Source organism: Nothoprocta perdicaria, unplaced genomic scaffold (genome assembly GCF_003342845.1).
Source record: "Nothoprocta perdicaria isolate Ctin4 unplaced genomic scaffold, notPer1 scaffold_123, whole genome shotgun sequence".
NCBI classification, from domain to species: Eukaryota; Metazoa; Chordata; class Aves; order Tinamiformes; family Tinamidae; genus Nothoprocta; species Nothoprocta perdicaria.
Genome location: NW_020454350.1, coordinates 670,622 through 684,964, shown reverse-complemented (window position 1 = coordinate 684,964; position 14,343 = coordinate 670,622). Strand labels below are relative to the sequence as shown.

At 47.4% G+C, this 14,343-nt stretch overlaps 1 protein-coding gene across 1 annotated transcript; it reads right to left on the bottom strand.

Moving 5' to 3' along the window:
* Positions 1 to 31: 31 nt before the first annotated feature.
* On the bottom strand, positions 32 to 14,307 carry HSF2 (heat shock transcription factor 2). Its single transcript, XM_026054605.1, has 13 exons — positions 14,176 to 14,307; positions 11,291 to 11,399; positions 10,893 to 11,020; positions 9,907 to 10,031; positions 7,483 to 7,558; positions 6,792 to 6,853; positions 6,601 to 6,685; positions 5,989 to 6,158; positions 4,792 to 5,061; positions 2,866 to 2,971; positions 1,695 to 1,748; positions 1,001 to 1,085; positions 32 to 681 (listed from the first exon to the last, which is right to left on the bottom strand). Exons 1-13 carry the CDS (start codon positions 14,299 to 14,301, stop codon positions 395 to 397), a joined length of 1,683 nt encoding a protein of 560 aa, XP_025910390.1. The 5' UTR covers positions 14,302 to 14,307; the 3' UTR covers positions 32 to 394.
* Between the last annotated feature and the right edge of the window lie 36 nt (positions 14,308 to 14,343).

The window sequence follows — 14,343 nt, the reverse complement described above, 5'->3', positions numbered from 1 at the left end:
GAAAAAAAAAAGATCCAGGAAGTCGGTGCTCCCTAGCCATACACTACTACTTTACTTCATCGTACATAAGACCAGAAGAAGGCAGAAATCAACGGTTACTGTGAACAAAACGGGTGGTCAGTTAGCTGGGCTGTGGAGCGAGATGTGTAACGCCGAGTACGTGACAGCAGCTAAGGCTGGTAACAGTCTGACCTGGTCTTGCCAACCATGTCTAAGAGCTTGTCTAACTAGACAGTTAAACAACAGCTTACAGCAAGGAAGATAGGAAAAGGTGTTTCAGCTTCCACATTATCTGGTTACATAAAACAGAGTGATTTACAAAAAAACCTCATATACCAAACAATAGTCTAAATAAATAGTTCCTCTTCGTGGCTATGTACAGCGTCGCCCCGCGCTAGTTGTCCAGGAAGGGCATGTCCGTGTCCATGGGCGCCGGGGCCAGTTCGCATAGATAGAAGAGTGTGGCCTCGCTCGCCTCGGCCTCCGTGAGCGGCTCCAGCCGCACCAGTTTGCTCTGCGTCGGCTCCGGCTCCAGGCTGCTCTCCAGGAGCTCGTCCCCCTCCAGGCCCTTGTCCGCGGCGAGGGCGCTGTCCGCGGCGCTGCCGCCCTCGCCCGTGGGGCCGGCGCTGCTGTCGAGGAAGGCGAGGAGCGGGAAGGCCGTGTACTGGATGAGCTGCTTATCTGCGGGGGGAAACACGGAGCAAGCAGCCTGAGCTCACTCAGTTCACACACAACTTAAGTGCAACAGAAAAATCATTTAAGAAGAACTATCTCACTTACACATAAAAACATTTGGACTCTTTTGCAAAATTATCCATTTTCTCTGCATCTGGTGCAACACCAAGACTCTTTAAAGCAAGCCTAATGCTACGTAGGTTGCTTTGGTCATTTGCTCGTCACTGTGAAACACACACAGATGACGGGCAAATAGCTGAGGTGATGGATTGGTTTAGGCAGTGTTTGATGAGCACTTGAACAAAGTATTTTTATTACAACTAACCTGATTTGGGCTTAGAAACTTGTGACTCCTGTGAAGCAGCTGGCCCCGCACTATTCTTAGCAGTTTCAATTCCCTTTGGCTCCACCTGGAAAAGAAAACAGCATCTAAATACATTCTTAAAATTCATTTCCATAGGTAGCGACTACAATGCCAACAGACCATAGACAACCAACTATTAAAAGATACTAGCACTAACAACGAGCACTACATTTATTCTTTGGTTTTACTAGGGAGGCACTGGCATCAGTTATCCACACTATTAGACCCTGATAAGAAAATGCAAAATGGAAACAAAGTTTTTAGACAAAAACCCAAGACTACTAAAGCTCCTGACAGACCAGGYGGATGCCCCGAGTTAGACATCAGGTTTCTTTCCCACCAGACACAGCTCAAAACACTCAGCATACACTATACCCTGTTTGCAAGTAACAAAATCTTAGCAGATGCCTAAGTCAGGCGCTGGGCAGTACTGTGCACATGCTATTGCCTTCAAGGTAATTTAATGCACTTCTTTAAGTGACCCCATTTGTCCCCAAGCGGTAAGCTTTGCCCCCTTTCTGTGTAACAGAACAAATACAGCTGCAGCCGCCTTATTCTCATGGACTAGAACAGCAGGAAAGAAAATACGTAAAGGACAAAAACCCCTCTGCATGTCTCACTGCCATGCAAACTGAGCAATGGAACCAAGACTTACTTTAGCATTAGCGATATGATCTGTGGGATTCATCTGCACGGAGCTTGTAAAAAGCTGAATAAGACAAAACATACAGAGTTTTAGGGATCTCAGTGGTCTTGCATTAAGAACACAAGCCAGTCCCACCCGCCTCTGTGTTTGAGGGCACTGCCCGTACTCTACTTTCGCCCTCAAGCAGGATCAGGGTTCATTTACAAAAGGCAGTCATCTCTTTTGCCAGGGGAAGGCAGCCCGGGCTGGGAGCCTSTTCGGAATCACGTAACCTCTGTGAYAAAGAGCCCCCCGTGATGCCTCTGCTCTGCTCTCTGCAGCAGGGATTCATTTCACTGCACAGAGACTCGGGGGCCCCGCAGGGCTAGACGACATCCAAGCAGGGGGAGCAGCACTGCTGTGCTGCAGGGAACGGGTACAATAATTAACTAACTGTTAATTACAGATTTGCTGCTGTGAGCACGTGGCCTCCAGGCGAGCAGAGCAGTTAGTTCCCTCCACACCTGAGGCCACCTCTGGAGCAGTGCCCCGTTTTAGGCCCTCTCTCAAACTGCAGAGAGCTCAGAGGGCCACAGATGGGTAAGGGGCTGGGGCCCAGGGCACACAGGGGCTCCTGCCCCACGCTCCCGAGCTTCAGTCACAGCATGGGGCTGGCCCTGCTTTGACAGGGGGTTGACGCTGCTGACCTGCACAGGTCCCTTTGAACAGAGTTTATTCTTCTACGCTACATCAATCTGGAAAAGCAGCTGGGAATATACACATATTCCTAAAAAATAAYCTGAAATGGCCATCGGCTTCTAAAACAACTATCAGGGGTCTCTTCCACCCCAGTTCATTGAGAGGACTGGGGTCTTCTCAGTAATGGACTTGAATATTAGTCTGYTGCTGTGCAAGCTCCTGCAGCCACAGGGCTGCGCGTGTGCCAGTGCGAAGCTGACTGGGCAATGGCTCTGACACGAGCGCAGCGGCCGCGGGAGCCACTCGAGCAGCGAGGCAGCGCTGAGCCCAGCGCCACAGGACAGAGCTCACCCCATACACACGCGTCACTTCTTATATACGTAGGTGTAACCTCTCAGAGAAATGTCTGTGTGTTTAAAATGCATTTTAGGCAGTAATAAGCCCCCAACAAATGCTTAGACCATTAYGACAACACAAGAAAGATATAAAGGGAGAAAATTACATCCACCAGAAGATCGGGATCTATGCTGAACTGCCGGCCTGATAACATGGCCTGGAAGTCCTCTAGACTGCAGTCAATACTGTCGAGATAATCCAGGAGCTCAACTCTGCAAAACAAACCATGATGTTACTCCATCTCTTGAGAAAAAGAAGAAAAATTCACAATGAAGTCTTATTACGATGTATTATGTGCACCTAAAATCTTCACTGATACTGCAATAATCATCTCTCATTAAAAATATTTTCAGAAAAAAAATGAGACTTCCTAGCCTGGCTCTTCGGGCTGCACCCTSTGCTTCAGGTGTCCCTGCTGCAGCAGCGGGGCTCGAGTAGCTCAGCTCTAGAGGTCCCTTCCAACCTGAACCATTCTGTGATCGGAGCAGAGGCGATGCAGAGCGGACAGACAATCCTGGGAGGAGATGGCCCTGCCGGGAGGGGATGGGAGCCTGGGGCAGGTGCAGCCAGCTCCCACGTGCCGGCGCCGGCGGGAACCTCGCGGATCAGCCCTGGCAGGACCGTCAGCTCACGCAGGGACGACGCGCCGCTGTTAGGCCCGAGGCCCCGGCTCTTGCCCTCCACCATGGGCAGTGCCACCAGCCAAGGGAAAGGAAGTACGAAGTTCATACATAGAGATACAGAAGCCACCAAGTGTGGGCAGCGACAAGGGTCCGAGGCACCCGAGAAAAGGGCCTCCCCTCGGAGCTGCTGAGCATCAACTGCCAAGTCACCCTCCAATCCCCCCTCCCGAAACCTCCGTCCAGCCATGTGGGAGCAGGTGGTACAAGTGCAACGGCTTTTTAAATGGTGACTTTGTGTTTAGATTTTAAGAGTAATAATAAAARGGTCTGTCCAGAGCTGGGAGGCCCAAAGGTTGCCTTTGGGGACACGCCGCAAGCTCCATGTGTTCTCAGACCGAACGTGCCATTGATCCTCCGAAAGAGCCAAACAGAAAACACATAAACAAAAGCTGGGAGGGATAAAGACCTTGCAAATGATTAGCTGCTGGCATCAAATACTTATATTTACACTGTTACCCCGGGAAAAGCACACAGGAATGCAAAGCAGTCTGTACTGCAGGTGAARAGGAGAAAGGGCAGAAGTGTAAATGTGGGGAACTGCAGGAAAACTTGCAGGGAAGTTGCTCTCCCAACTACTAAAAGGAATGTTAAGCAAAAGTACCACCTTCACCAAACACAATTAACAGTTTCAGTAATGAAAGCCTGCTAGAWCTCCAGCACATCCACACCTTTAAAGCGGTGATTTAAAATAAGCCCAATCGTAACATGACTGGAACAAAGGTGACCTGTAAAACMAAAGTCCTGAGCAGGAGCTGCTAGTAGTTCCCTTAACCTCAGTCAGACAATCAGTTCTGCTGCTTTCAGGAATTCAAGAGCCGCCCGCAGGGAGCGCGAGTGAGTACTCCAGTCATCTGGAGACTGTGTCCAGTTCTGGGCTCCCCAGGACAAGAGGGATGTGGAGCTGCTGGAGAGAGTCCAGCGCAGGGCTACSAGGATGATCAGGGGCCTGGAACATCTGCCCTATGAGCAAAGGCTGAGRGAGCTGGGCCTGTTCAGCCTGGAGAAGAGGAGGCTGAGGGGGGACCTGATCAGCGTGTATAAATACCTCAAGGGAGGCAGTGAGGAGGAGGGGGYGGCCTCTTTTCAGTGGTGGACACTGACAGAACTAGAGGAAATGGCAAAAAAATGAAACACCAAAAATTCCACAGGAACTTAAGGAAAAACTTCTTAACAGCGAGGGTGACAGAGCCCTGGAACAGGCTGCTCAGAGAGGTACCTGCTTGGATGCAGCCCTGTGCCATGTGCTCTAAGAGACCCTGCGTGTGCAGAGGGGTTGGACTAGATGACCTCTGGAGTCCCTTCCAAACTTAACAATTYTATGACTCTACTTTCAGGAAAGGGCTACTTACTTTCCAAGGAGATTTATGTTCTGGGAAATCACGCCGTTCTCGTTGAGGATGGAATCCATCATGGAGACGGGATCTTCGGCAGTCAATGCCGACTGGTTATTCAGCTGCACAGCACTGGACATGAGAGGACTTGCACTGTCACCCATGGGGCTGAGGGGATCATCAGCTGGGAGAGCAACTGGCTCCGTGCCTTTGTCCCCCTGGATGACRGGGGCATAGTCCTCCTCGTTATCGTCCTCCACAATCACGATATCAGGAGAATGACTGCAGCTGCACAGGGACACAAAGGCATTGATCAGCACTGCCTTTCATACGTGCATTGAAACCAGTTCCACCTCCTGGGTTCACTCATGTTCCCGCTTTAGCCACGCAAATGAGCTTTCCTTCTCAATTTTACTAGGAAATAAAGCCAGACATCCTAAGCTTACGTATTTTCCATTGAGACTGGAAAATCCATCTGTTTCGTCTATACTCTTAAGGTTCTTAAATAATTGCACTGCTTCTCTACCACAGCCTTATCTTTATGACTCTTCTGACAGAGAATGCATCCCTAGACACCAGTTTGACAAGAATCATAGCACTGGTTCAAGCACCAGCAAGTACCTAACCAGCTTTTATTTCCGACAGCGTAACACAGGCCCCAGCAGCTCAGCGCAGCTCGGGAACAGAGCCACATCTCCACCTCCAGACCAAATTTCTAGTGCTCATAGCGAGGAGATGGGCTCCTACAGCGCAAAGAATGTCAWGAGAAAGAAGGGACACAGTCACGAAACACCTGAACACAGATGGGAGAGTTTCTATTTCATTTTAAATGAAAAAGGGAGCTGTAGCAGCCACTGTAGTTCACAATCTGAGGGCAAGCGCAGCTCCTCCCTGCTGGTGTTTGCAGCCTTTTAAAAATAAGAGGACACCAACCACCCTTCCACCTTCAGACAAGCAGTGTCCTCGGCARGAGTGCAATAATACAGATTGCTATTCACAGGTTTTTAACTTGATCATACTGAAATTTAAGTAGCCAATTTAACTCTTTGGAAGAGATCCACAGGTCAGTAAATCAGCATCTACAGGGAACTCACAGACGAAGCTGCTGCATACAGGGTACTGAGCAGCACGTGCACACAAGACAGCTCAACTGCTGCTGCGCACTGTACAACAACAAGCGCCAGCCTTCTAGACAGCCCTCTACACCTTTCTTACTTGGAAGAGTCCGAAGTGGTATCTTCGTTTGTTTCAGGCGTAACGGGAGGATTTTCTTCATCAACCATAGGATTCTCTTCGTCACCCACGTCCTCAGTGACATCGTAAATAATGATATCATCTGATATCTGCTCCCTTTGTTTTAAGCTCTCTGGCCTGTTGATAGGTACCTGAGGATTATTTTTTAAAGAGATTAAGGGAACAGTTACACTAACTTCAACATTCAGACCGTTATCATTGCATGTAAAATGCTTTAAAGATGTGCAAGTGGTTACCTAAATATCAGAGACCACAAGATGACTGTGCACATTTACACTTAGCAGAAAAACGCTAATAAATGAACATCTTATAGAACAGCAGAATACAGGAAAAAAATGCCTAGCATATTATCCAGGCACAGAAATAAAAACATACCTGTACTGTCAGAAAGCAAAAGAATAATAAAGCTATAACTATGGTGCTACATACGAATCAAAAYCACACAAAATAGTGACTCTTAGTCTTCATCTGCCAGTTAAGCAGCACCTTGTGGAATTTGGGCTATTTCATCTGTCTACCCCCTTACTCCCTGACCTATGTCACCAGACAAGGCACACCTAACAGAAAACTTACATGATGGTTACTGTCGGTTGGTTCTTTGACAATTTGTTGAAATACATTTGACTTTGTAGGTCCATTAGTGTTCAGAAGTAGGGGCCTGAATCAGGAAAGGAAAAGAAAGTATTATCAAAACTCTTTGTTTTTGAGCCTACAAACCCCCTCAGCATATTAAYCAGAGGGTAAGTTATTGAGATCACGTTTACCTCTTACGCTTCAGGCTCACTAGTTGGTTGTTCTGCACCAAGGTAACAATAAATTGCACAATCTACAAGGAAAAGAATACTACTGTTAGTAGCTTTTCTGTTAATTTTTTTGTTTTGGAATATCAAGTTTTGCGATATGCAAACAAAAAAAATGCACAAGCTCTTGGCATTCACACCAGTTTTGAYAGACCGCAGGTCTAGCTCACACTAAGCTGGCATGTTACCTGTGGGGTCTATTCAATACTCTTCTGACAACTTTAGAAATACAATTCTGACAACTGTAGAAATGCTGTCACAAATTGTGACAGTAATGACTGACCAATATAAAATTCTGTTTTTTTTTCAGGGAGATGCAAATTTCCTAAGATTTGCCAGCTCAAAATAAGAGTCATCTGCCTCCTAAAATAACAAAAAGACTGACGGATCATTTTAAGGATACTTCAATGAATGAGGTATAATGTTCCTTGATGCTTGTAGGGCTTGCAAGGGAGTACTGGCATTACCTTCTGCTTATGCAGTGAGATGTGCTGAATCTTTGTCTTGCAAAGATTTGTTCACCACATACCAGCTGTATTTTCTGYTACTAAAATGCCATTTCACTCACACACACACACACACTCAAGAGCAAGGCTAAATCCAAGAGAACCTGTCGCAGCCCTCCCTGGTTAGGAGGGCCCCACACGCCAGTTACCTTCCGGATAACTTGCTGTTGCTGCAAGTGTTTTGCTCTCAGCTCTGCCACTTCCCTCCAAAGAGATTCATTCTCCCTGTTTAAAGAGGATGTTTTAAGTCAAACCAGGCACAAGTTTTACAATATTTACATTAATAATTTGTTAAATATTAGGTAGTTTCATTAAAACTCTTTGAAATGTGCTTTTAAGATCAAGGGGAAGGAAGAAAGAAGACCTTAAGCATTACCCAAGCAGCAGTCTTGGCAAAGAAATACAAATCACAGAACCACGCAGCACGTAACAGCTTGCATTAGAGAACTGTTTTTCTCAAAAAATATTTTCCCAAATTTAGCAATACTTCTATATTGCATACTGAGAATTCCAAAACTGTTTTCCTTTCACATGTCTCTCATCTCCTCTTCTAGAAATTAAATCTTCAGAAATAAAAGACCAAGTAACCTAAAAATATGCTTTCCTTTCTCTAGTTTATATATATATATATATTCATTCATATTGAGCCTCTCTGTCCTCCCTGACACAAATCTTGCTAGGTACAAGCCAGCTATCAGAAAGCATCTCCACATCATCTTTGCAAAACAAGTCCTGCTACAGCTGTGCGTTATCCTAAGAGTCACCTTAAGGTGGGGGCACATTGGGGGCTGGAAATAACAGGAGTCAAGGGGATCACAGGATCTGATAGCAGATCACAGGAGATCACAGCTTTCAGGCAAAAGTGCTGCTTTACAGACCTCAATTTTACCACTACTCGCAACAGCCCAGAATGAGACAGCTTAACAAACCCTGCTGTTGAAACCAGCTTGGCTACGCTTTCCCTGAACCTTGTTGTTTCCAAAGGCACAGAGCATATTAAGGGGTAGATAATACAGGCAGCTCCACAGAAAGACAACATTCCCCCTTCTCTTCTTTCGTGGCCTGATCCTCGACACAGACGGGCACTACAGAAAGGACCAGCAGCTCTCTACTAGTGTTCAGGGCTTTTTTCAGATTTTTTTTTTTTTTTTGAGGAAACCTTTAGCTAAGTTTTCAAAAACAGTTCCTGGTATATTTTCCGTAAGACACTTAAGCAGGGTATTATACTTATGCTTAAGCTTATTACTCACTCCTTAAGCTGCTCCTGCATCCAATGTGTAATTTAAGGGGATGGCTCTGCCACAAATTCAAAGTGAGGTCAGAGATTATGATCAACTTCTCCGTTTTCCCATCAGCTTTCTGAATGTGTTTTCCTAGAGCCTCAGCTAAATCTTTTGATTTAGTTCCAATTTCCACTTCGGCCATTCGGAACAACAATATGGCTCTCAAGGACTGATCGCTCTCCTGATCCTTCCCAAGCTGTCAGGCTGTTAGCAACCGGATGGAATTTCAGCCAAAGTCAACCCTGCTCCGAGCAGCTGTTTGGACCACATGGCCCTAGAGATTCCTTCCAACTCCAATTAATCTATGATTCTAAGGGGTGAAAATGAGTGTGATGCCTCGTATCGACTGGTCAGCACTTAATGAAGCTGCCTCATTGAGGAAAGTTTACCTTTGACTATTACATTCGCTCAGCTAATTATAGCCAAAGACTTTAAGAAGCATTTGCTTCTTAAAACTTACCCCAGTAGTTACCTCTGCCACAGAAAGACGACATTATTTATGTTCTCAAACTGGAGTCTTGGACAGAGCAATTGTTAAAGTGCTGTGACTTACAGAGCAAAAGTTTGTGTGTGCACACTCTGTTACCTTCCTGCTCCGCAGGATGAAGTCATTCGTGACACTCTTCATGTCGAGAAAAAAAAATACTAAGCAGGTAATACTGCTATTCTAAAAATACTCCATTTGTACACAGATTCTAGAGCCTGTGCATAAATACTTGTCTGCAGCAGAGGTAACTAACTGAATTCCTAAATCACATCTCTAAAGAGTTTTTAACAAACATAATTGTTCTGCAGTTTTGAGAGGTAGGGGAACTAGGATGACAACAACAGAAAAATCAACAGTAATTAGCAAAACCGTAAGTATTAGTTATAGTAAGAAAGCATTAAAAATAATTTTCACAAGTTAAGCTCTGCCTCAAATGAAACTGGAAGACATAAAATCGTGTGGTCTTATGTGAACAGTGGAGTTGAATACTCAACCTCAGTAGCAATATGGAATTACTATGAAAGGTGTTGTTTCACTGCATATTACTAGCCAAATCTTCAAACAATAAAATCATTAAAACAACATTTTTTAAAAAAGTAATTCTTTTATTAAAGATTATTCTCCCAAAGTAACAAAGCTACATATTTAGAAATTGAAATGGTTACATTTGAGAGAAGCTTTTTTTTTTTTTTTTTAACTGATAAAGGGTATAAATAGAGAAGCCTCAGACACTGATTGCCCTGTATTATCAGATTTGCTCAATGTTAGTGGACAAGCAACCAGTTCCCGATGGAGCAACTTACCTCTTTAAAGCAGACAATCGAGACTCAATAGACTCTTGTTTAATTTGAACTTTCTGAGCACTGCTTATGATTTTGGAGAGATCTTCCTGACGAATCTTGTTTTCTTCAGGTCTCGAAGAAGAAACCTTTAAAGGATGAAAGCCCAGAAACACCACTTTGCTGCTTCACTCATTTAAAATATAAATATCTATCTCTCTATATATAAATATAGATGTGATGATCAAGTATATTTGCTTCTAGTGTTGGCAATCCACATGTTCTTGTGTTTATAATCAACTATGCACTAAATAGAAAGTGCAGACATACACAGAAATCTTTCTTCTAACACTGTCACCAAGTTAGCTTTAATTGTTAAACAGCTTTGCACATTCAGATTTTTCAAACACGTTAAGTGTTCCATTAATCATAACTGCTTAAAAATTAACCAGTATTAACACAGACACTTTTTTTTTCCCCACCAGTTGAACTTGCTTTATTTCTATTTCATGTACGTTGTTATTCAGTGCTGATTCACGATGACAGCAGGGTATTTTTCAGAAACGCATTTAGCAGCGTGACAAGCACAGTTATATATATGGTCCCTCTCTCTTCTCCTTAGCGGGAAGTTTAAGGCTCACAGTATCTTTGCTCTGAATCAAGCTACATAAGCAGGTAGATTTTGTTACATTAGCCAGGGTGAGGTCAAAACAGGCTCTGCACTTTTACTAACAACCATTTGCAAAATCAGTCACATTAGCATAACTCATTTTTCCTATTTGCCACGCTGAAAAGCAACTATGACTTGACAAAGACTTTACATAAAGGAACCTGGTCAAATCCCTCAAAATACATTTAACAAGTAAAGGTATATTTCTGCAGCAACACTATTTATTTACTTCCCCAAACTCCAGGCTTATTTGCACCCATAATTCTGCAATAATTCAATCATAAACACCACAATTAATATTTATTAGTACAGGTTTGCTACATGTTGGATTTTCACTGACCTTCCTTTTAATGTGTTCCAGCAAGTCCTCCCGGCCCTGCATAAAATAGGGGTGCTGAAACTCCACGGGGCCGTCGCGCTCCTGCTTCACAATCCCCGAATCAACATGGACAACTTTCCGGAAGCCATCTTAAAGGGGAAAACAAACCAAAAAACAGAAAAAACTCTCAAAATCCACAGCAAGAAACTCCAGTTACACTGTCACAACTACCATGCTATCAGTTCTGAGTCTCAGATAGTATCCTGGGCCATTCTTTGCCATACTCAGACAGTATGGCAAAGAACAGTCACTTCTTAGAGGACTTTATCCAGAACTAAGTATCTAAGGGATCCAGAACTCTGCTAGAAAGCAAAAAAAGCAAGAAAAGGAACCCCTCCTCCTCCTCCCCAAGAACTTACACATGTTCAACTGCCTGACAAAGCTTGCCATGTTGTTGTGCTTGAAGTACTTGGGAAGAATCTCCTTTGCAAATCGCTGTTCATCCAACACCAAGAAACTCTGGCCATTCTAAAATGAAAGAGACACATTGAGCTACTTAAAAAACTATTGTAGAACCGCTCTGGGCTTTTGGAATTAATCACCGGGGAGGAATGTGGCCTTTGTGTGTGCAGAATGCAACGGATCTTCCTGTCTACAGACAACTTTCCACAACAAAAAGCGCACAAACCTGCAGTTGCAAGGCAACTAAATACCCCCAATTTACATTGCTATCCCTACCTCACGTGAAAGGCTCCTATTGTTTCTCTCCAACAGTTTACTAAGAATTACCACAGTTTTACTGCCACATAATTGTACCAGTTTTATATGTTGCTTCTTAGAAGGAATTAAACCAAACAGACTGCACAAGAAAGGGAAAGAAGTAAGTAGAAAGACGTAAGAAAGAAAGAAAGTAGCAAGAAAAAACTAGTTGCTAGCTCTTTTTCTTTTTTAGTATGAAAACAAGACCAGTTTGATACAACTGTCACAGAGAGCACAACATGCCAACTAGGCTTTGGATGCAGTCAAACACTCCAGGTAATATCCCCTCCTACGGAGATGCCAACTGTGGGTGAGGACCCATCTTTCCAGCACGGAGTTGATGCTGCAGTTTCAGCCACAGGCGCTGACTAGAACAGAAGCCTCCACTCTTTGCTCCACAATGAGAGTAACAGACAGTAACAGACAGGCTCCCAGTCAGCACCAYAACGTGGTGCAGGTGTCTTGTGCACCCGCCACGCTCTGGTCCTGCTGTTAACATCAGGACCACCTGGTAACCTGGAGGCTTTGGCTGGTGTCGGCGCTGCTGCTCGGACTGCCAAGCAGCCTCCAGCTCCCTGTGCTTCACTCTACAAGTGCCAACAGATCCACAGTCCCCTGAAAATTAAAGGAAGGACTGTGAGGTGACACGGAGATCCTTCCATGACGCCTTGGTTCTCACAGACCACCAAGGATCAGCGGAACAAGACTTATGCATTCAGTGAGTGAGGAGCTCAAGGCGGAGAGGCCAGTGCAGACAAGCACCTCCTGAACCACGTGCAGCGTCTCCTGCTGCCCCTGCCCCGCAGGACCGGAGCTCGGCACAAGCAGGGTCCATCCCAYGAGCAGCGCTACCGCAGCAGCGGGCAGCGCTTCTTAACGGGGCACCGATCCCCACCGCTGCTCTGCAAGGGCTGCTCAGCCCTAGCCCTGCATACCCTGGGCAACGTTTCTGCTGGTTCCCGTTGCCCTGACTGCCCTTTACAGCTGTSAACAGACTAGGACCTGACTTTGACTCACTGAATCCTTACCACACAGTCAGTGCAGTTCTCAAGCCAAGATAGGGGACGAGACCAGATTTGTCTGTTTGGGTCTAATCGACTCTTTATGCTGCAGGGATAAATGCTGAAGTTGGCAATACTGGACCACATTGCTCCCTTACTGTTACACTTGCAGTCACAACCTGTATTTTATGTAAACCACATTTCTGATTTATTGTTTTAGAAGATGTAATCACTTGGATACCAAGTTATCTCAATACCCTCTCCTCCATATAAAAACAGCTGAATCCTGATAACACCAGCTGTGATTTTCAGCTCTTGCATCTGCAAACTGCCTCAAAGAACCTCCAGCAACGCTGCAGCCTTCGCTTTCATTAATAAAACAGACGCATCTAGCAGCAGCCCTGGCTTGTTTGCCTGAGATAAATCTATGCAGTGAACCTGAGTGTGTCCAAAATCAAGCATCCCCTGAATRCCTTCGGTGTCAAAAAGCATTTCTGAAGCTAGACTGCATGTGTATCTTTATAAAAACCCTTAGCATCTCTTCTAGAGAAAAAAAAAGAAAAGAAGGCACTAAAAGCAAAGCTGATGCAATATAGGTGCAGGCTGCCTATTCTCCGATAAGTTGTAGCTGAAGGTACTGATAACGCAACACCAGTAAAACGTTTAGGAAGACATTTTAGGTGCTTCTCTCGTTGCTTGGGCRCCTAACCCACTCCGAGCCGAGGGCGGCCCTGCCCGCTCCCGCTGCGGACGCCCACGCCGGTTACGAGGTGTCTGTGCGTGGGACGGGGCGACCCTTCCTGCTTCCGTGACGGGTCCCCGGCCCCCAGCGCCCCGGGGCAGCCCCGCGCCCGGGCCCCAGCAACGGCCGCCCGCGCCACGTGACGGGCGCGCGCCACGTGCTGCGCGGGCGGCCAATGAGCGCGCGCGGCGCCCCGCCCCGCCCCGCCATGCCGCGCGCCGCGGCGGTGCCGGGGGCAGCGGCGGCGGCTGCCGCGGCCCCGGGGCCTGCGCGGGGCCCGGGCCGCCAGCGGCCTCCCCGCCTCGCGGCCTCCTCCTTCGCGCGCCCTCTAGGCGCCGTTGGCGCACGGCGGCTCGCGCAGCGCGGCCTGCGTACGGGCCAAGCAACGGCAAGTTAAGGACACGGCCCGCCCCGCTTTCTGCGCTACCACCGCTATAGACCAATAAATATATTTAGGTATAGGTGTCTGTAAAGGCGTCGCAGCGGCCCGCCGGGCAAGGCGGCCGGCGGGCCCCGCGCTCTGCTCCGGGCCGGGGCTCGGCGGCGCCCGCAGCAGGGCCGCGTGCGGGGGCGCGGCGAGGCGCCCGCGGCCTCCAACGGCGGCGGGAGGAAGGGGCAGAGCGCGGCGCGCGCACCCCGGCCGCTCGGGCAACACGCGGCAGCTCCGGCTACCTAGAAGAGCGATACAGGGGCACGGGGCGCCTCGCCCCCCMCCATCCCCGCCACGGCGGCGGGGCAGCGCCGGGCCGAGCCCCGCAGGCCGCCGTGCCCTCCCCTCCGCTCCGCTCCGCCGGGCCCGCACCTGGCTCCAGGTGATGAGCTGGTTGCTGGGCGCCTCGCCCACGAGCGCCCACAGCTTGCTGAGGAAGGCGGGGACCCCCGCGCCGGCGGCGGGCGGCGGCGGCGGCTGCTGCGGCTGCTGCTTCATTGTCGCGCCGGAGCCTCCGCGGTCTGGGCGGGGGGGACACGG